Below are 24831 nucleotides of genomic sequence, written 5' to 3' on the forward strand. Positions count from 1 at the left end.
CCCCACGAAGAGAGAATTGGCCGAATTAATGCAACTCATCTTGACCAACAATAATCTGGTATTTGGCAACAAACACTACCTCCAAATTCATGGCACCGCAATGGGTACCAAAATGGCACCGTCTTTTGCCAACATCTTTATGGGAAACCTCGAGAAAGAATTTTTATCTCGACAAAACTTGAAACCACAAACGTGGTTACGTTACATTGACGATATCTTTATGATATGGACCCATGGTGAGGCAAATCTAAAACTCCTCATTGATGACATAAACTCGTTTCATCACACTATCAAATTCACTGCTGATTTTTCTGAACATGGCGTTCACTTCCTGGACACCACCGTGACCCTACAAAATGGTTCACTCAAAACAGACTTGTTCAATAAACCCACGAACAAGCACAACTACCTCTTACCAAGCAGTTGCCATCCACGTCACTGTACCAGAAATATTCCGTACAGTCAAGCGTTGCGCATTCGACGCATTTGCTCATCTGAAGTCGATTTTGATTCACGAACTGTCACAACACCTCCTAAACAGACAGTATTTTCGGGGTACCATTGAAAATGCCATCAAAAAGGCTAAAAGCAAACCCCGTACCGAAACATTGACGTACAAAACTCGTCAAACCAGTTCCAAAAGGGTACCATTGGTTACTGAATTCCACCCTGGTCTCCCACCACTGGCTAATATCATTCAGAAGAATTTTCACCTACTTCAAGGCACCGAACGCCTGAAATCAGTTTTCCCAGAATTACCTGTCATCGCTTTTAAAAGACCCAGCAACCTACGGGATATCTTAGTTCGGGCATCCTTTCGGGATGACACCCCATTAGGGATGACACCCCATCATCGCCCTGTACACAAAACTGCAAAACGTGCTTACTTGTCGATTCGACCGGGGCCTTTCAGAGCAAGCAAACCAAACGCACGTTCCAAATTCGGCACAAAATTAACTGCCTATCCAAAAATGTCATTTTACCTCATCTACTTCAATATTTGTAACTTACAATACATTGGAGAGTCAAAAAACACTCTTAGAATGAGAATGACACAACATAGATCGGCGATCAAAACAAAAAAGATCTACCAACCTGTTGCAAATCACTTCAATCTCCAAAATCACTCAATTGAGAATTTGCGTGTAATTGCCATTGACCAGAACGATTCTTGGACAGATAAATCTAGGAAAGCGAAAGAAAATTTCTGGGAACTAAACATGCAGACCACGGCACCATTCGGTTTAAACATCAGAAACGATTTGCCGTCCCAGATAAACCAAAACAATTCCTTTACAATTACGACGGAATCGTATTAAAATAATCCGACGCGGATTAAAATAATCCGAATTTCTAAAACTTCTGCTCAATTCAGCAGAAATCAGTAAGTCGCTTTGCCTTTACAACCATGCTGACATCTTCTCTATAAAACAGTTTCAATTCCTGCTACTCCTTGTCACTTTCGGTGATCATGCACTGAAGAAGAGCTAGTTTTGCTCGAAAGCTCTGCAAAAACCACACATTGGCTGTTTTACTTCCAATCACTTACCTAATTCAATTATTGTATCTCACTCGAGATCCAGCCTTTCTCTAAATGCAGCATAGTTGTTTAACAGTTTTTCCGTTATTCCTATATATATATATATATATATATATATATATATATATATATATATATATATATATATATATGTATATGTATATATATATATATATATATATATACATTTATATATATATATATATATATATATATATATATATATATATATATATATATATGTACATATATATATATATATTTGTTCTGTCTGTCTGTCCCTATGGATGAACAGGATAAATAACCGTATGATTACGTAAATGATGTAATTATTGTTATTCTGTGACATGTAAGCGTGGGTGTATTTAACCCATTCCATTGTCATTCAGAAGGCATATCCGTTACCTATTGGGGCAGACCTAAAGGTCTGGTCTGATAACGTTATAGTCTGCTGTAATGTTATCTCATATTTTTATGTACCATATGGTGAAGTTTACGTAAAGGAGAGTGTAGCACTGCTACTGTTAAGCAATGGGGGAGTTCTGTGTAGACGGTGAGGAGCCATTGCGGTAGTTTATATCCCCTTTGGAATTATATTGGGATTATCTCTCTTGGCATTAACTAGACCAGATTATATTGTTACAAGAATTGGGACTGCTCCTATGGATCGGCATGTGGTATAAGACTTTTCCTGGGATTGTGACGTAATGATGTAACCCATGATATATTTTCTAAGGATAATCATGTGATATCATTCATCTCTGTTGAAGGAGTACAATTGCGGGTTTTTTTTTTTGGGGGGGGGGGGGTGGGAATGCACTGTAGTATTTGGGTAATATGTCTTAAGCTAAGTTCTAAGGTTAAGTACACCATTTGTATAGGTGTTGTATTTCCATGTATTGTTAGGGGATTTACATAAAATGTATTACTTGGGTGGGACAGGTCAGTATACTCTGGTTGCCGTTGGAGAAAAGATATTGATGGTAGGCTTCAGGGTCACGTAGCCTCAAGATTGTACGACGCCTCGGATTCTCAGTTCATACTCAACCTTACTATAAGAAGTCGTTTTGTTTTAATAAAGTTGTGTCGACTGTATACGTCTTACTCTCTCTGGATTTAGTTTGCGTTTGTCTTCGTTCCCTGGCCAATTAAAATACAACATCTTAGGCCAAGAATCCTGATCCGGCTAGCCCTCGCTACCCAATTAGGAAAGCGTTACAAGATTACAATATTTAAGTACATTTTCTATGTTGTGTGTATCTCACATGGCCTTATAGTCATACAAATAATACTGGAAAAATCTTCACTAATACAGCCGCTAAAATAATTTCTCCGGCCACATATTCAAGAAACTGATCTAGGCTGGTAGAAGTGTTGTATACGATCAAATTACATTGTGACATTTGTAAAAAGTTTTCGTACTTTATGCCATATGCTGACAGATATCAACATAGATATTAGATATTCTCCGATTTGGCATATTTTCATGTATTATTTTGTAGAAAAATTAAATACATTATACAACCAAGGGTCCTTGTTTCCAAGAAATTTGAATCGAGTATTTGTCCGGCCCAAAGAACCACAAACTAAGGTTCAATCAGGTTTATCCAACCCAGTAAACAACTTTAATAACCAGTGCTGTATAGAAGGGCCAAAAAATAGTAGCCATTGGCTCCTAAATGAAACCAAAATGACAAACAATAAATTCACAATGACACAGTCTGTCCTGAAATGACCATTGACCTCAACAACAGCCTTCTTGTACCAAATGTGATAGATACATCAAACATACTAAATATGACATCGAGCTTAAAAATGGAGAAAAAAATAGTTGCAGAACGTATCAAGCAAATGTATAAATAAGAATGTTCACCAAAGCTGATGCTTATCCTGTTCTGGTAGGCTTAGCCTAAGCTAGTGTTTAAAAATGCACTGAATTATTATCCTATGTACCGTAGGCCAAAAAAGCTATATTCCGTTTCTGATAAGCTGATCTTTGAGGGCTCAGAAATAGCAGTTTCCATCCCATAAAACATGCTTTCTGACCGTCAGGCTATATCTATTCGCATTTAAAATTAGTCTTGATGATTTTCTGTAATATTTACAAATCAATAGACGCAATTTAAAAACAAGAGATTAATTGTGATGTGATCCCGAAGCTAGTAAGTAAATTTCCCAACATTTCGGCCCATACAGCCGGTGCACAGTTCTCGGTTAACCGGTTGCAATAACGTGATCGGATTAGAGCCGTTCAAAGGTGTCTCTAGATATAGGGAAAGGCAGACGGGACGTCAGTCTATAGATTTACTCCCCATCATGCAGGATCCGCCGTTAATGCACATTTTTACAGACAAGCATGTTTCAACCTTGATTTGATACCTTGTTTGCACTGGGCAGATGGCGGTCATAATAACTTTCGTGACTGCAATAATACTAATTGTATTCTTGTCGGGGAATAAAATACCACAACTTTCAAAATAGGAAGAGTTAAAAAAAATCTCGTCATAAATTGATCTAGTTCCGAGGATTAGGAAACAAAGGTAAACAACATTGAACTAAATAACTCCATGAACCGAAATTGTAATAAAACCATATATATATATATATATATATATATATATATATATATATATATATATACTAGACTTTGAAATGACATTTGCGGAGCCACCGATACCAGGGGTGGGTGCGGGGCATGCCCCCATTAATTTTCAAAGCAATGATTTTCAAATAGACCTTTTTTAATAAGTAAAGTTGGTGAAACTTTTGTCTTGGCCTCATGCTGTCTTGTCCCCCACCCTGCCCCATAAGAAACCCGTGTCGGTGCTCTGGTTAGCAAATTAAATGAGGAACGTAAAAAATTACTTCTTTGAAGTATGCAGCAATGCAGAAAATCTGAAAATCATCTGACTTTATTTGTCCATATATTAGGAATCAATCTTTGTCTTTGTCCTTAAATCTCAAAATTTTGACTGCCTATATCTCAAAATTTTGACATTTGAAGTAAACATTTTGACTTGTTATCTCAAAATTTTGAGATGAAATGTAAAAATGTTGATTTTAAAAGTCAAAACCTTGAGATAAAAAAGGCCAAATTGTAATACAAAGTCCACCCTTTGAGATTTGAGGACCCCTTTTCCCTATTAAACCACCGTAGAATTGGAATACACTGAAAGATTAAAATTTCTTTCTTACTGTGACCATGCATCTACAACACCCCCCTTTCTAAATTCATGTCGGATGGCCCAGTATTTAGTGACTTTGATGTTGCATCACGTTTCGGAAAACAACTGTTTGCACTGTTTGCCCAGTGAAAATGGAAGCTGGTCAGTGATTCAGGCCTAAATATCATTAGCTACACAGAAGGTCGGGGCCGGGCGCATGGAAAACCATTTTAACATTAAATTAAAAGGATTTTCAGACATCTCGAAATAATTTCAGATATTTAAAATTCAATTTCAGATATCTTCAATTTATTTAAAATATCTGCAAATATTGCAGATATCTTAAAATCAATTTTAGATATCTCGAAATACCAGAGAATTTAAGATGTCTGAAATAGAATTTCAGATATCTCCATGTCTATTTTAGATATCTGAAATAGAATTTTAGATTTCTGAAATAGAATTTAAGATATCTCGAATTCAATTTCTGATATCTTTTATATATATATATATATATATATATATATATATATATATATATATATATATATATATATATATATATATATATATATATATATATATATATATATAAATATTAAATTCCCGATTAAATGTTAAAATGGCTTCCGATACGGACGATCCCAAGCGCAACTTATTGGGCCAACACCTTGGCATCCCGTTCGCCAGCAGGCTCACTGCATCTACTACATCTAAGTTCTGCCACCCAAATAAGCCTTAAAATTAAAAATATAACTTACCATTTTTCTTTCACTGCTACAGCTATACAACAGATCATGTTTACGAACGTGTTGTAGGCCTAAAACTCAGACACTGTTTATGCATATTGTGTGTATTGGATAAAACACGTATGTCGTGCTTCTGGCGTAGCCAAATGAGCCATTTTGGACAACGGATGCGTACCTATACCTTATTTCCAAAAGAGATCCAGACCCAATTACATTCGTTAAAGCCAAAAGCCTTCGTGCGTTGTTTTCATTCTTCCATGTGATAACTGTTCTTCCAAACAAGCATCTTAAATATTACCAAACAATGTTCTTCTTTTGTGTCATGGGGTAGACAGTTGGTTTATTTGTGCCAGAAAACTCAACGCTATAATTTCATGTATGAAAGACAGTATATTTAATTTGTCATGGGTCACTCAATTCTCATAGAATTATCAGTTGAAACTAGTACAAAGGTGAGAACCCGGTTAAATCCGACGTGTGCTATAATTTCTAAATATACATTTATATCCAGTTGCTACTGAGAAGGACTTACAAACAGAGAATACTTAACTCACAATCCTATGTATAATGATTGACTGGACTAACCATGCAGGTTACTCTAGAGGTTTCTCCAACAGTGTCGTTCACATTTAAAGTGGATGAAACTAAACTGAAAAAATCTTAAAATCCGCAATTTACCATCTTTACAAGGTATACTGTTACGTAGTGTGGGGTAATAAGTTCAAGACAGTGTCATTCGTTGCTTTTCTTCCTTTATTTTTCAGACTCCACATAGCTCCACATAACTCCACTGCTTCCTTTCACAATTCACTAACATCAGTTCTCCAATAACAACCTCTCCTTCCTTACAACACTCTCCTCCTTATCTTCCCACACTCCCTTACACTTCTCCGTTTCTCCTCTCCTCCTAATACCTTGGCTCCTCACCTCACAAAAGCCACAGTCCAACTGCCCGTAACCCCTCTCCTCATCTCTAGCTCTATCCTTTAATCCTATTAGCAAGTCTTTACGTACAAAGTAATCCCAGCTTTGTAATCCCCTTAAGCTATCCCTAGGACATGAGCAGCTTTCCTCTCCTTACTTGTAGACTTCACAACATATACTTACTAATCAAACATAGGTACAGTTGTTTAGGCTCCAGTCATTAGTTGAAACAACCTTTGAGTAATGAATTCAACTGTTAGTAATTTCCACAGAAGCATCTGATGACAGTTTAAACATTGGGTCATGGCGTTATAAAACTCTTCAGTTTATACTGGTTAAAGTTTTTCCCTTATTCAAAATACAAACTGACAAAAGCCATGTCCATCGGCTGCATGGGCTAGGAGGGGTGGCGGTGTCACCTTGTTCCATCGGGCAGGATAATGTAATTTGATTTCAATTCTAATACAGCTCACACACGCAATTAAAATAATATCTTGATTTCAATGACTGTAGATTTCAAAGAGCCTCATCCCAATAAAGTAGAACCTTCAGTTGCAATACTGAATATTTAATATTGTTAATTATTTGCCTCTTCACTTGTCAGAACTTTGCAGATTCGTACGTCTACGCGGCCAGACTTAACGTCCTCTTTGCCCACTGGGGCAGTCTTCATACAGTCATTAGGGCAAAGAGAGCCACCCCAGGCTTGAATGTCTGTATTATCCGTCTGCAGTAAAACTGTCGAATTGTAGCATATTGGGTTGGGAACTTTCTTAATATGCCAAGGGAATAATTTTTTGGGACAATCATGACAGACTTTGATATTTCTCTTTAACTTATTTTGGTTTGGGTCACAGTTTTCTAAGGATGATAGCCAGGCGTCCTTTCCATTTGGTGCGATTGCCTTCCCCAGTAATATCTGAGCAACCATTTCAGTGGCATCCCCACAGACTCGAATTTCCCCGTCTTGCTCATTGCAAGGACTATGCCAATGAAATGATTCCATAATATGTGGAGAACTCTGAGTTGCGTGCCTCAGAGGTGTGGCTAATGCAAACCCATCCAAAGCTCGAAAGCGCTTATCGAAGGTTAATATTTCTTCTGCGACACGTATATCAGCCTGTCTTCCATCAAAGGTGTACAGCGACCCGTCATGACACTTGAAACCGTTCATAGTGTAGATAATTCCATCCCACGAGGCCGGTATTGTTTTCGTTAAATATTTGAGCTGAAGTGAATTTGTGACTATTAACAGAATCACATCTGGACGAAACCGATCTGTGAATAATGTTTCTTTGAAGAAACCAATTGCGTCACTGAAAAAGTCTTTGCTCGAGCCGACTTTTTTCTTGTTGTGACAAGTTACGCTGACATGATCCTTATCTTTTACGTTCTTCATAGGTGCAACTTCTATGCGGAAATCTTGGTAGACGAACCTTAAGTTACCCAAACGTATCTCCATAAGACCCCAACATTTCCACAATATAGATGATTTTATTTCCCTCTTTTCGTCTATTGTAAGTAAAATATCTACTAATGATAAAAATACGCCTCTCTCGGTAGATCGTCCGAGAACAAATATAGTTTTCAATGAAGGTGAAGCTGTAGCCTTTCGCAAGTCATCCTTCGTAAATATGTCTATACTACATCGATTTGGTTGCAGCACCCAGCCACTCCTTAGAGTTCCACGTTTCTCACCTGCAAGATCCCTTGTCACCCAATTCCCGTCTAACCAAGATAGATCAGTTTGTGGAAGAGTCTGGCATGATGGAAGATGGTCAGCTATCTTTTTCCTCTCCTCCTTGTTTATTGCTGGCCCGTTAACTACTAGCTTGAATGGGCTCCCGGGAAGCTGTTTTTGCGAATGTCTTGAGATCTCCTCGACAAACAAATCGTATCGCCCTGGAATCGTTGGTATATAAGTAAATTTTATTTTGAGAGATTTCCAATTTATACGGGAAGGGAACGCATGAAATATATGATTGTTACCAACCGCTAAAACACTGAAGAAAATCGTATCGTAAAGTTCCTTTTTGCTGAAGCTCCTCGGCTTAATTGTAATATGAGCTGGCTCTCCAACAGTTGCGCCTAGTAAACCATCTCCAAATACTATGCAATTGCTGATGCTGTTCGTTTCTTTGGTAATATGAACAGTTTTGTTAATTGGACCATAATTCGGGACCGACGAGCACTTTGAATGGAGCAAGTACGAATCATTCCTTGTTGTAGATTGGGGGTGACGTAAATCATGTCGAGCGAATAAACCATTCTCTGTATTTGAAGGATTCCTAACACTAAAGTTATGTAGAGCATTTTCCAACTGCTCAGTCTGATACGAAGCGTAATCTGAAAGGAATCACAACAAAATCATTATCTTGAATAATTTCGGCAAAGAGGAAAGATGACAAAAACCATAAACTTCACACATCTGTTCACTCACCCAATAAAACATGAATATAAAATAATCTGTCCAGCGGACTGTATGCATGATATATCTTCACATCGCCAAAGAGTGAAGGATGTTTTCGTTTCTTTCATGCATAACTTGTTTTCATGTACATCTTAAAACTGCATGGCGTTTCACCATGCTCACGATTTGTCTGAACCCTACCAAGTTAATCTGTAACTAATATTTACTGTCTCGGTTGAATATTCATAGTTTTTGTCTTGGAAACGGTAAGGCATAATATTAATGATTAGGAAGAAATTTTAGAGAGAGGGAAACGTAAATGCTAGGTTTGTATGAGCAGAAAGATTATTGCTGTTAGTATTCATCGCTGCTCGTAATTGGTAACAGCCGACACTGTTATTCAACTCACGAACCGTAACTCCTAGTGTCATAATTGTTATACCGTGTATACATTCGATTTCAATAATAGGTTTATCATATAACGTTGATATATGTAGCCATAACATTAGACTAGGCTATTCGTGACTTCGTATTTCTTTCGTACTTATCTCACCCCTTCCCGTGCCATTCCAACCTACAAGACACGTCTATGACATTTTTTATAATGGAGAGCTCTGTTACCTAATAAATCTACTAATCAGATGAAGAAAAAGGTAGCTAGTTTGTTAACGGTACAGTAGAGTACAGGTCTGTAGTCGAGTCCACTGACTTTTGTCGAGTGCGGGTTGAGTCCGATATCCGAGCCAAGTCCGATTCCATTTATCTACGAATCGGAGTCACGTCCGTGTACACGCCGAGTAGAGTGTTTGCATCACTCAGAAAAATATTAATACAGAGTTATCTTACCAGGCATAGGAACTCCTTTTTGCCTTTCTACGTTACAAAGCAGGACACCCGTCGTATCGCAGGCTTTATTCCAAGTGAGGTAGTAATTCATTAAGAGCATCACAACCGCTAAAAATATGATCATAAACGCACGCTTATCAAGCAGTTTAAATTGTTCCATCTTCAAAAATTTGAGAGGGTTAGAAAAGGCTAACGTAAAACAAGAGATCCCTTTGGATATCCACTAGTATGGACTTGTCTCTGATGCCTCTGGCACCCTGTCGTAGCGAACTCAGCAGAAATTTTCCAGTCCTCGTTAATCTTTAAGTATCTGCTCTCCGCATAAGTTCGATTCCTGGCCGTGGTCTCGATTCGGGAGCATAAAGTTGGTGGTTTCCAATCTATAGAAGATAATATATTGTGTAGTCAGTACCGTGTCGTATACGAAGATTCATTTGTATATTATCAATGAACATACTCCAAAATTTGATGGTTGACTTAGCATTGCCTTGCCGGCGGCGCTGATTCAGATAAACGAGTTACTGAATCAATCGATTGCTAGTTAGTGACTGAAGCGTCATCGTAACACATCTTGGATTATTGCAGCCAGTCTATACATATATATAGACTAGCTTATAAAAGAGGTGTCATTTTGTAGATATGATTCAGATTAACGAGTTACTGAATAAACTGATTGCCAGTTTCTAGTTAGCGTCTGTAGCGTTGTTGTAACATTGTATTATACTGTAGCCAGTCTATACAGACATCCTAGCTGATAAAAAGAGGTGACAGTTCTTACACATGATTCAGATTACCAATCACCGAGAAAAAATTAAAATAAAAGTAAACTATTCAGCGCGCGATCGTTATTGAGCTTCGGTATCTACTGCATAGTAACATATGTACATCATAGCCAAATATCGTATCGGTAACGATATTCCAGGACAACTGCAGTGATATCGGGTTTGATGATTGGTGATCGCTAAATGCCTCTTCGGGCTTGATACTTTGGAGTTGTTTTTTTTGACAAGTTTACACTTGGATGGCTTCATTTGGCTACTGCGGTGAACTCACAAAAAATAGGCTCAATTTGTGACTCGGAATACAACTTCTATCGAACAATTAATATACATTGAACTTTAACGTGTAAACAATTTAGAGCCGCGACCTTATTATACGCAGATACGCTTATGTCTGATTTTTTTAAAACTGATAACATTGAACAACATCAAACACCTATGTTCACTTTGTAGAGTGGATTTGCTGAATTTTCCCCTTTGATCAATATATTGTATTTAAAATAATAAAATACATCCTAAAGAAAGTTTACAACGAGCAAAAACTTGAAACAATATATAAGAAACAGCAAAACCATTTCTAAGTGCCCCTAAAGCGACATCTGGATGCAGAGAGACGGTTTTCTACAATAGGAGAGAACTTGGTCCCATTTCTGAAAAAGAGGGCGTTTATAGAAATGGCTTATAGTGCACATAGACACAGATTACGACTACGCTTTCTGAGCCTAGTTTATATGAAAGGTAGAGTTGATTTCAATTTGAGAAGGTTGTTTTTGCGGTTTGCTGCGCATAGCCTATTTAAGGACTATGACAATGGTGCGGACTTAATTCGTATGGGTTTACTACTTGTGGTACTAACTTTTGGCTACTCTCTCCTTTCGCTGGAACGTTGGAATATCCTACCAGGTCCATTTCCTTGCCAACCTACACATACACGCACACACACACATACGCCATCATGAATGCAAAGGTCATGATTATCATCGAAACCAATAAATTCAAATTAACGACATAATTTATCCAAACAATACCGTTGAGGGAAAATATAAATATTAACCATTACTTGTAGATCTAACCAAGCATGCTCCTTCCAGCTGAACAGTTCTAGCGATATCACAAGAAGTTAGTAACCATTTTGACATTAATAAAACAAAACAAATAATGACGATCTCCAGCTGTGTCTTAAATCAATAGACGGCGCTGCCATATCAGTCCTCGGGTTCCACGAAACTTGACAAGCTGTAGTATTTGAAATCACTCAGAATTCTTTTGAGGAACCTCTGGTGGACACTTCTGGGCAAACTACCTGCACATTCCTTAAGTCACACATGGTGTGACACGTGCGAGCTAACATATGGCTTCCATCACCCACTCATAACTAGCACATTATAGCAAATGATGCCCACCATTTGTTAGGCACCATTCCACACTTCTGGCCGTCACTAATCAGAAGCATTTTTTAGGTATAGTATTAAAAGTCAGCTAAACTGAGTTTAAGCTTGGAGCGTCAGCAAAATTGTTCTCAAGTCTCCAAAATGGAATGTATTGGACTTAATTAATGCCTGCGATTCTCTCATTATTATTGAAGACGTGACCTTTATAAACCAATTTTCACAACTACCATATAGATTGAGATATGTTACAGCACTTTACAAAACTTTGAAGATCTGTAAACAGTACAGATCACGTGCATTAGGACCCAGAGCAGTATCTACGGTTGTGTTAGGACCTAAATGACAGCGACCTCTTCAAAAAACGCTGAAGATGCCCATTGTAGGAAATGGAGGTAATACAAAGTACACAATGTTATCATTCAAATTAAGCAAATATTTGAAGATCACTTGCAATAAAATTTGAACGTACTTCTCTCGATATAAGCTTTGGCATCTGATGGATAAAGGGATTTTATATCTGATCTTATTTTGGAATACCTCCCATAAAGTCATTTACGGAAAGCAGCCTGATCAGTCACTGGTGTCCTGAAATGTCCTGACTCTCGAACACTTCTGTAACATGGTGACCCAATACTTCTGAAGTGCATCCTAATACCATATTCAGAAATGTTAGTGCAAGGAAACATGATTAGATAGTGTGTCAATATGACTATGTCAGCAGCCACAATAAGAAACTTCCCATCAATAGAAGAATGATGGTTTACCTTCAAATTGTACCATGCAAAGGACTATGACATATACCCAGGGGCAAACTGAGGCATACATTTTTCAAACTAGTATTGCTTGGGCCTTGAAACAATCACGCATTTGGGGCCTCAGACAAAAGTAGTCACATTTCACTTCCAAGAGGAAATATTATCTTCAGCGCCTCGGAGCCAGTGGTGCAGCAGTCCGAGTTCTTATAAGGCTTGGGCAGATCATAGTGCGTATGCATGGTAGACAGGTAAGTGAGGAGTGATGCAAATCCAAGCCAGTAGCTTACATGGGATAAAAAAACCAACTAGTACTACATATATTGTTTAATGTGGACCAGATTATGATTACTTCATAACATCTTATTCCCCACTTGACAAGCACGAACAGGTCCTCTCTGCACTGTAAAGTGATGTTATTCCCCCCTTTTTTTTTATTCCAACTTAAAAAATATACCTAAGCATTTATGGGATATATGTAATCTGAACTGAATAAATACATAAAGCATTATATCACCAAGAAGTTTAACTTGAAGAGGGTTATGCTCTTCATCAACATAAAGGTTTTCTTAAATAGTCCACGAGGAAGGTTATTTAATATGCATGATTGTAAGTGTGTTTACATTTTTTAGAGCAAAAGATGGGGTTGGAAATTCAAATTGGATTCCATTTACACTATTTCAATGTTCCACTTCAATCACACTTCATACAACAAGGACTCTGCTTTTATGTAACTTTTTGCATGCCTTGCTTAAAGCCCTGTTACTACATTAAACTGCAACGTGCATAAATCTAATAGTGAACCTAACTCTTGACAATACACAGCTTTATCCACCACTGTCCCAACCCCACCTCACCCCAACCCAAACCTAGCTTCATACCATTCCACTCCTCCCTTATAACCAGAGCAAAAAAAACACAATGCAAATACTTTATCTCAGGCCATCAGTAAAATATTCAACACCAAATTTGGCTTCACTAATCCCCGAAGTCCCGAAAAAGATTAAAAGCGTTAACTGTATATAACAGTTGGCAATGCAGGCTTGTTTTATAGCTTATAAACGATTCAGCCTCTGAAGAAGATCCTGCTAGGTTGGAAACGTCACGCCCTCTTGCTTTTACACATGCTCGTTATTGGATAATCAGTTTGCTGACAGTTTTGCTTTATTTTAACTAATAAATTACGTAAAGTCTATTTTATAGTTTGTGTCAGATTCTTTTTCTGTCTAATTTGGTTAATGTTTATTCTTTGTTAGAATCCTGTAAAATCTTTGTCTCACACATTCCGTCATTACAGACAGCACCAAGCAAACATTTATACACACCCTCCATGTTCTATAACTTCTCTCTGTCAACTGCATATGCATAGGGAGGGCATCTGGCATATAACATTCACATGACAGCATAGCCAATGTGCATGTTTGAATTTGTCATGCAACACGTTTCCTTACTGTCATTCAGGTAGAATTCACACCAGGTAAACAATTTTACAATAATAACCAATGGAAACGAATACCACAGTAACTAGAGGTGAATGTACTGTATATGGTTATCATCATTTGCTAACAATGTCACATTTACCTTTTTAAATTACCTGTCATAGACTTTATAACCCATCAAAATAATCTTCAAAATATTTCTGTCGTCAATCAATGCCTGATAAATTAGTCAATGAATCGTTCCACTTTTGAAAAATGCTTTGAAGTTGAAAGTTGAGCTCTAAACATTGGTTTCCGTCAATAGAAGTTCTCTAGCCTATTGTGTGTCATGCCTACGTAACTTTCTGTAAGAACTGCACTGAGTGCTCTACTGTAACTTTAACGTTAGTTTGGGCCTTGGTTGAATGCAAATTCGGGGTTACTGCCGCTCATGGCCAAGATATCATAAAGTTTTGTACGTACCTGGGTATTCGATTATCAGCTACTTACAAAATACTCCGGTTTCTGAAGGCGGGAAACAACACCTGTAGCATTGATGTAACCAGAGGGATGAATAATACGTCAGTAGTACCTAGAGCACGAAAGGGTTGGTACCTTTTCCTACTGTGCAGTGAGACCAGATTAGATACAGCGATCACGTAAACGCCGACGATAAGGACACAAACAGCTATAGTGCTGATTGGAACGTACATATTAACCCCATCCCCCTCTCCGTCCCCTCCCCCACCCCATCCACTTTTCATTTTAAGGTTCCACAGTAACCTTGAAATGAGGATCACACTGTCTTCTTATGAACTCATTCTCTTGGATGGTCGTGAACGGATGGAATAATTTGTCTCGCCGGTGTAGCAGTACAAACTGTCGCAAATATCCCATATTCAGTACACACTGTCCTAGTCCCACTAAGACAGTTTATACTGGATTTACTAGTACATTTGGTCTCCCCGGACCTATTGTACAAGGCCATATGGTACAGACTGTCTCCAGGATAGTATATGCTATGGTTAAACGAAGAGGGGAGGCGGGGGGGGGGGGGGGCTTATTAACGGTGGTATATTTTGCTGTAAATTGTGTCCCCTTTGAATGCAATGTCCGCCCTAGCAGGTACGTTAGAGAAGCAAACATTTAATTAGTAATGATTTCTGGCAGTATTCGTATTATTAGGAAATTTGTCACATATCGGCTCCCGTATATTTAGCAGTAGTCGATCGATCGTGCCGTGCGACAACTAAAAATGAAAAAGTTAGCTGAAAACGTGAGACAAATTGCCGATATTCTAAGAGATGAGAGCTAGCTAAGTGGTTTCACAAAAATAAAGCAGAGAAGGATCTTACAGAGACAAAGTCAGTCTTTCAGACTGGCTGAAAATGGAACTCTTGATTACCGAAATTGAAGAAAAGTTTTGCTATCTATGGCTTCTCAACTCGCCCAAATCGAGGCAGCTCATACTGTAGCATCTAATGTAATGTATGTAACTTACAGTATAGGATACACATTATGGCTGTGCTTGTTAAATAGCGAACAGTCGTATAACCAGGCCTCTAGACCTGATTGGTGCACAAATCATGATATTCTTTTACCACGTTTGTTTAGTTGTAAAAACTCATTCACAAAAGTCAAGCAATTGCTTATGCAACATTATAATCAGTCGTATGCTTGAGCAAAGTTGTTAGTGTATGAACAAAGTTATTAGCGTCTAGTTCATTTCGTTTTGTTTACCCAATTGTAATAACAAATTTTTGTAAAATTTATCATAAATTTCCACCTTTTATCGCTCCTGCAATATCATAGAAGTTAACAAGCATAACCAAATCATATTACTAAAGCTTACAGAGATAGTCTGGTCTGCATGCATGGGACAATATAAAATGCAATTAATGGACTAAAGCCTAGCCTACTTCTAGAGGAAAGTGGCACTAATACTGTACGTAACAAATTCACGTTAATTAATTTTGGTTGGTGAGATATTGAAGGCATGATGGTACTTCTACAGGTGTGCCATATTCACTACATGTCAAACCTCACTGCAGAAGAAAATTTCATAAACATCTAGACCCCAATATTGGCCATGCAATGTGTACAATAATGGGAATATTCCATTTCAAACACTGATATAGAGTTGTACTTCAAATTTAGTGGCACTTCAGCTAGAATTATCAATTCTGCAGCCCATATATTTATGATTTTTTGGAGATGGGGGGGGGACAAAAAAAATGATATCTCCTTGAACATGAATTTTCTTATCTCTTTTTAGGTGCTCATCTTGGCATAGATAAACCAGACAACAGACTATGACTAGATTCTGTTGGAAAACTTTCAACGTTGATGTTACAAAGTATGTTCAATCAAAGAGTCATCGTCCTGTAGACCTACGAACAAGTCTCGATGGCACTCCTGTAACTGGATTATGAAAACATGTCAATTCTCAAGCCGTTCTATTGTACAGGTTTTGTGGTAAATGAATGGTACAGTATGGTTTAAGTTACATTTTCATGTACGCAAGGTAAACATAATTGGCCTAAATCCACCAACACCCTGTTTCGAAAGATATTTCACTAATTTTTATCTAGATCTGTGTACAGAATGAAGCAATGGAGATAGAACAACAGTCAATGCAAAGCCTGCAACTTGTAAATGATATTTTAAATTAGAACCTAATTTCTCTTAATGGGATGGTGTTGATCTTAATGGTTCTCTGCCAGTGACAGCTGCCAAGCGACTATACATAATATCACTGTGTTACTTCTATTCAAATTGGCCTGAGACTAAGGCAATGCTTGACAAGACTGCAGCATCGACTTCTAATTTCATTACTGATGTGATGATGAGGTAAACATATCTAAAACATTTAATAATTTTCTGTAGTTAGTGTCAATAATGAATGGCATCGTATATGTTATTTGTTCCAAATTGATAGTGCATGGCCGAACGGTAAACACTGCTGTGTTTGAGTAGAACTATTTCCACATAGGTATAAAGCATACAGAAAGGTCATGAAAGTAGGTGAGAACTGAGAAAGTGTACTGTAAATCTTTGCAGGTGTAGTCCCCATTAACAAGTTTATCTGTAAATGGTTTCTTTTCCTATATGTACTTGCAAAGGTTCCACCTCTGGTTCTTAAGTGGAATATAGCCAGACAATTGTCTTCATTTGGTCTACATCCCCAAAAAGAGATTTTTCCTGGACCTGTTTCACTGAAGCAGACACAGTTTGTTTGTTCAAACAAATGATTAGTAAATAATTAAGACCACATTCCACAGCAATACATCACCTATTGTGTGTTGTTATTCAAAAGAGAGTTGGACAGTTTAATATTGTAACCACAGGGAACTTTTCTGTTTAGAAAGTGTGACCTTTTTTACTACTTGGCTGTTTTGACAGGAACTTCGACAAGATAAGAGAGATAATGTATCAACTGAGTTTTGGTACCTTTTTTCTGTTAGGCCCCTTGAGGAAAGTTGCTAAATGTGTTTGTGCGTGTATTGGTGGGGGATATTTTCTGGAACCAGCTGGTGCAGGGACCTCTTTTCTTTGGCTAAATAAGGCAATGTCTAGGTCTCTTGATACAATATGATGTATAATAGTACATTTTACTATAATACTGGTTAGCTAGCATTATTTGTTTTTGCATTTGGGTCATACAGAGGGTGTTTTGAACCCCCATGGATCCTGATTCAGGACAATTAATGTTTGATTGGCTTTAAACAGTCAGTCACATCATGCACACATACATCAATAGAGCTCCGAAATGCATCACACTTCTGTTGTATCCTAGCTTACTCTTATTTGATAAATTTCTGATATTTAATTTGATTAATATGTCACAAATGTTGTATTGGCTCATATGGTTAAAAGTTTTCAGTTTTTGTAGTAAACTGTATGATATAACGCCAAAATTATGACATACAATCTCTAATACAAAAAGTTGAGCCAGTAAGCCCGTAAACATGTAGGTGTCACAATAAAAGATCATCCAGCTAACTCAATGTCTTAGTATAGTTCAGTTGTACATTAACAGTCTACATTCAACCAATATGGTGAATGTTAATAATCTTTGGAGTGGAGCTTAAACATAAACCTTTCAAGATGATAATTTATTTTATATATGACTTACAGTGTGGCATTCACTACTCATTATATTGCTCATACTTATATATATATATATATATATATATATATATATATATATATATATATATATATATACTTATATTTCAACTTTTATTTTGCACAGATTTAGTTGTACTGACATTCTCATCCCTGACCACCAATGGAGGGCGTATGTATGAAGTTAACAGAAGACCCCAGAAGACATGTCTAGACGGTTTCGTGGCAGTTAACTTGGTCCCGACAGTAATCCTGTCTTTCACTCTAACATATCATTAGAGAAAAATTCGTCGGCTGCTACACGTTAAAACAAAGACAAGCCATTGACTTTACACTGCCAGTCGTTCGGTGGAAATCCATATATTTTGCATTTCAAGTTGACGCGATTATTGAGGTTTTCAAAACTCCAAAGAGGCAGTTCTTCATGTGGATTAGGAGAGTTTCAAGTATATATTGTTTAAAGAAGAGTGCCAGTAGTATCTCATTCTAATTAAGTAATACCTCCCTGCTTGAAGGATGCTCTAGAGAGCATCGACTTTATTAAGTTTCCTCAGAGCTGCCAAGGGAGGGTTATCATTCCAGTTAAATTTCCTCATGAATTATCCCATGTTTAATAATTTTTGTTCACTCTTAACCCAGTCTGATATAGATTCAGAATATTACATTTGTGACTGTCATCCAATTTCATGTTTTGATTTTTACTTCATTAAATTTCTTTGAACAAACTTATCTCTATAAGAATGACGTATTTAAAGTGTGAGAAACATGATGAGACAAAAAAATTTAGCATATTGCAACCTGCTCTGTCCTATTTGCTTTATTCTTCCCTTTGTGGCTTTGTTTTTGTTTCTTGTATGCTTGCAGCTCTTTGAAGAGGATATCTTTCTAGTATATCTTTTCTAATTTGAACCACTTTTTGTCCATTAAGAAAAATGTCATAATTACAAAAATCGATCCTTTAACACTGGAATTGCCTGGAATGCCATTTGTCTATACAGATGAATATTTGCATATTTGAATATGGCCATCACAACGGGGTTTAGGGGGCAGGAGAGATGGCATGGCCCCTCCACCTTGTTGTGAAGGAGACAACCTTAACTCGACGATTGAGTGAGAAAAATAAGGAAGTGTAAAAAAGTGGTAATGAAAGTCAAGAGATAGGTGTCAGGCCCGTACGGAGAGGGTTGGGGCAGTTATGACATTTTCAAGGTCAGGGAAGTATCTTCCAGCTACCTAAGGGTTGTTATTAGCAAACAAAAATATTTGGAACTCAACACACATAGGTCACGGACTTAAGAAGACCCCTCCCCGGGACAAAAATTGATAACTTACCATCCCAACTACCCCCCCCCCCTCCCTCCTTGCACTCATAATCCTGTGTGTGGGCCTGAGTGTTGTATAAAACATTGCCAATTTCGCTTAGGATGTAACTTGAAAACACCCTCTGTTCCCGTCCTATAATGAGTTTTGCGCACAGATGAAATTTCATATTGGCTAGGCAACTCTCGTAGACCTATGAAGTTCAATTACCATAATTGCCAAATCTTACCCACTGTGTGTTAGGGGAAATACGGCTACAATGAAGTTTGATTTCCTTGAAGTTCGTAATCTTTTACCTCTGTAATTATAATTGTTTGATGTAGCTGTTGCCTGCCCTATCCCGTACATGCCCTCCGTTGGGAAGGAAGTTAGGTTGATGCGATCTCTCCCTCTGTTAAGATGACTATGAACGCAATATAGTGGCCAAATACAAGATGCAACACACACGGATGATAAAATACAAGGGCGGCGGAAGCACTTTTAATCTGGGGGGCACCGACATCAAAGGGCACTTTGCAGAAATTCGATTGGACTGATGCAGCCTTATATTTATTACCCTTTATAACTCTCATTTGCGTATACACATCACTCCATCAACGCCCCCTTCCCCCCCCCCCCCTTCAAGGTAAATATGCATACTAGCACAGCAATATCCAATGTGCAAAATGGGAAACAAGGAACAAGTTTTCTTTTGAGACAAAATGAGGTGGAATCATGCTAGTTGCTAAAGTAGGAATCTTCCGAATTAGAGTTTATTCTTGTTAATATCTTAACAAATTTTTTCCATTCGAAATAGCTTTGAGTTTGACCCACAGAAATTCCTTAAACGTCAGGGGCGTAGCCAGGATTTGCAAAGTTGTATGCACGACTATCTGAGCGGAGCGCCACCACCGGTTGGCGCGGAGCGTACAAGAAAATTTGTGGTTTTACAAACCCCTCAGATGGCCGGAAACGGCCCTTCCCGAGTGTTCATTCTGGATCCCTCGCTGCTTACTTGAGACACCTCAATTTTTATGTAGAAAAAGGGCACATTTTTAACCTGAGGAAAAGTGGGGGGGGGCACGTGCCCCCTGTGCCCCCCGGTTCCGCCGCCTTTGATAAAATAGCAGCAATCACAACAAAAACATGATTAACATTTAATGCAGATGGAAGACTTGGTACTTTTTTGTCCCCTTTTTGTTTTGTAACAACGCAAAACGCCTCATTTATGTCATGAACATCTAACTATGTTTGCATCTGTTTTATGATCGATATAATCGCGACTTTCTGCTTGCAGGAGGATCTAAAATACATACATAATGAAATTAATGCCTTTGGAATGTCGAATTGCCTCGATGTTATGCGGGACAAAATATACTATGAAGTATTTGCGGACATTCTGTACCAGAACGTTTCGCCGGACTATATATGCTGTGAGGTGGGGTCACAATTTTCATCACATAATGTCCGGCCAGACTAAATATGCTGGTATAGAGTGTCTCCGCGGACACTTTGTACAGGGGGAGTCTCTGTACTGTCACACCGGCGGTTGTCCTTTCTAAATGTGTCGACGGTTTTAAGAATACTTTTAATGAATTGGAACAGGATTTGAAATTACTGTGTACGGATTTTGTATTTATAAGGTCTTCGATGGGGATTTTGTCGCTTCTGATTTTTTACTAAAAGTAAGCTAAACTATGAATGAATTACAAGACTGTATTTCAAGCATATGCAATCATTATAGTTAGAGAGTCGTTCACATGAACATTAAATAGACGACCAGGCACGAACTGACATCACTATTATCACTTAGGAAATGTTTTAATTTAATATTGCTATAATCAAAATAGTGTCATCACTCATGTTTCCAAAGAATCCAGTTAAAATGTTAATGCCGATGTCAGTCAACTACACATTAGCCTAAGATGTATGAAATATCGGAACTACAGGTTTTAAACATTATATTTGGCTTTCATTAATGGCAAAGCAATGCACAGCTAATACTTCTTATCATCATTACCTCTGTACTGTAATTTGGCAGCAACAAACAAAGAAACAAATATGGAAAACAAGTTTCCTTAATATAGCCGAAATATTGTAAATGCACGTTCTTTAATGAAGGCAAACGTGTATGGAAGCCCCTAGGAAACATCCAACTTTCTTAAACATCTACAGGAGATTTGCGACAATCAATAAAATTGAACATCAACATATGATGATTTAGTCAAAATAAATGATTTCGTCTTTTATAGAGGTTGGCATCACTTAGTAAGTAAGGGGTAAGACGTTGATGAAAGTGTTCAAATTCTAGAGCAGGGGGCCATGGGGGGGGGGAGGGATTCTCGCCGAAATAAATATAACATGACAACAACTGATATTTATTGAAATCAAATTGAGTGGGAGAAACATATAGGTACTGTAGAGGTGAAATTAGAGTTCCAGTTAGGATATATTCATCATATAGGTATCCCAAAATCCTATATTTTGCTTTAAACATAAACAATTCAGGCAACACATGCCAAGAAGGTTTCCGGTAGTCATACTGCATTCCAATCCCGCCACTTATTCTGTTATGTAATAATCATTGTACAAAAGGATGACGGTAGCGCCATGTAGATCAATAGATAGTCCGAACAAACTAACTCGTCCCATTCATGGAACACACTCTATTTACAGCATACATAAAATTTCAATGAGCTGACTTACAGGAGGTGGTGAAATTTACCTCGCTATAAGGCTATGGTGTAAAATCTTGACGTGTGTATACTTGCCATCAATAATAATATCATGCAGTCTATACAAAACATGCCCTAACTAGCCCCAACAGCGCAACAAAGTGGAACGGCCACTCCTACCTCGTGAAGTCCTTATTGTGAACACTAATGGCAGTGCCTATAAACGAAGAACAATGTCTATTTGAGTGTGACGTCAGCGAGTTCAATCTACTGCTACGAGCAATGATACGGCTGGTTAGATGATAATGCAATTGGTGACATTTACCGTAAACCGAGGCCACTGACGGTAGACTGTTCCTAATAATTTTACCAGCACGTTTAAGAACATCATCCAGAACCTTTATGATGTTTCTTCCCGCATAACCTCCCCAGTAAGTAATACAATAGGTCCATAATAATATAGGGACATAAGGGGAAGAACATCTCAAAATGTTGTCTTTTTTCTCATATTTGTTACTTATAGAGTAAATACCAAATAGCAAATCGTTTGATATGAAAAGTATCATTGTGACCTTAAAAGTCCAAATTTTGAGATTTTTTCCTTCATATGTGGCCCTATTAAACCACCCTACAATTCCACTTGTTTCAAAGATTGATTCTAAAACATGGAAATATAAAATCAGATTATTGTCATATTTTCTGCATTGTTTAATACGTTAAAGAAATAGATTTTGACATTCCTCCTTTAATTTTTAATTAGAGCACCGAAACGGGTTTCTTGAATGAGAAGGGGGGGGGGGGGAGGGGGTTGGCAAGACAGCCAACTTTACAAGTTAAAAAAAGTCCATATGAAAAACCATTGCTTTGGAAATTATTGGGGACCATTCCCGGGCCCACCCCGATGTCGATGGTTCTGGGCATGCTATTTCAAAGTCTAGAACATATATGCCCGGTTTCATTTATATTTATGTTTGTTCATGGAGTTATTAAGTTCAATTTTGTTTTGCGTTGTTTCCATATATATCCTCAGAACTAGACCAACATATGGAGAAAACATTTTTCAACTTATCCTACTTTAAAGTTGTGATCTCTTCCCCCTAGTACCTAGTACATAGTACCTGGAATGTACAAATGTGCATTAACGACGGATCCTGCATAATGGGGAGTAAATCCATATACTGACATTGTAAGATGGAGACCTTGGACAGAACTCATATTTAGTTTGAAGATGTACCATATCAAATTAAACCTTTAGGGATCACAAGCGATTTCGAGTTGGTAAACATCATGTTTGATCTCTAGAGTAAGGCAAATATATATATATATATATATATATATATATATATATATATATATATATATATATATATATATATATATATATAAATATATATATATATATATATATATATATATATATACATATATATATGTATATATATATATATATATACGTATATATATATATACATATATATATATATATATATATATATATATATATACATATATATATATACGTATATATATATATATATATATATATATAAATATCTATATAAATATATATATATCTATATATATATTTATATATACATATATATATATATATATATATATAACTGACTCAGTGTGGAAAAAAAGCACAACAACAACAACTGATAAAGAAGACGACCATGATGTGCACCGACAATTATTATTATTTATGTTATAGATCCGAAGAGAAGCAACATCTTATGTGCAGCACATCCCTCTAGCATCCTTAATTGATCTCCACTATGCAGTCACATGTTCAAACCTCTTCAATTGCCCTAACCAGCACATCATGATCTAAGAATTTCAAACTACTCAGGCTCTACAAACGTTGAAAAAGGTCTATATTAAAAACAATTTAACAAATTGTTTACAAAAGTAGGCTTACGTGTCCACGGCAAACATTTGTTAACCAACTCAAAGATATAAAATGATGCAGGCTACTATTTTGGTTTGGGTGATACTCACTGACTGTTACAGTTTGCTTGCGTGACTTATCTGTCTGGCTGGTGTCTTTTGTATGTATTAGTACAGATGGTTCACTAGACTGGTGTTGTATTGGTACAGATGGTGCACTAGGCTGGTGACTGGTGACAAATGTACGGATCCACTAACAGGAGAGAACACATTTACCCCTGTTGGTAGGGGGAACACCGTGGAACCAAGAGTTGAGAGGCAGTTTGAAACTTGTCAAAATGAAAGAGAAAACTGTTGCATTATGCAGATTAGACAGATTTTGACAGGTATTACCAGCACGATCTACGAAAGAGGAACTAACTAGTAAGGTCGTTGAAACCCAAACTATAGCTAGGGTACGTTGAACATTTTGAATGGGTGAGCGCTATTGTCGTATACAGCCATTGTGAATCATTTCGAGGTGACAAAATCTATTTGTTCTACACGTGAATACGGACCATGTCATCATAATGCATCATTTTTATCATTCAGCGAGTATTCTACACTGTATATGACATATAAATAATAAAGCCCATGTGCAAATCACATGATAGGTCGGAAGGGAGGAAGTAGCAGTAACTGGTCCGAAAGTGTCGTATTCTACTTACAGCAGTCAACAAATAACACTGTAGTTGCGTGACGATCAAATGAAAATTTCTTGGACGAAAAACACCGTTTTTTGTCACTGTCATGAAATAGTGATACCATCTCTTTGATGTTACCGAAACACTCCATCGAGACACCTTACAGGCCTCTTATGTATTTAT

The 24831-nt window shown here is 37.3% G+C and overlaps 1 protein-coding gene across 1 annotated transcript; it reads right to left on the reverse strand.

Moving 5' to 3' along the window:
• Positions 1-6188: 6188 nt before the first annotated feature.
• LOC139981126 (uncharacterized) lies at positions 6189-24414 on the reverse strand. The gene is made up of 3 exons (XM_071993309.1): positions 24077-24414; positions 9634-10013; positions 6189-8723 (listed from the first exon to the last, which is right to left on the reverse strand). The coding sequence occupies exons 2-3, from the start codon at positions 9791-9793 to the stop codon at positions 6955-6957; spliced, it is 1929 nt and encodes a 642-aa protein (XP_071849410.1). The 5' UTR covers positions 9794-10013; positions 24077-24414; the 3' UTR covers positions 6189-6954.
• Positions 24415-24831: the final 417 nt, after the last annotated feature.

The sequence above is a fragment of the Apostichopus japonicus genome, chromosome 15 (genome assembly GCF_037975245.1).
Source record: "Apostichopus japonicus isolate 1M-3 chromosome 15, ASM3797524v1, whole genome shotgun sequence".
NCBI lineage: Eukaryota > Metazoa > Echinodermata > Holothuroidea > Aspidochirotida > Stichopodidae > Apostichopus > Apostichopus japonicus.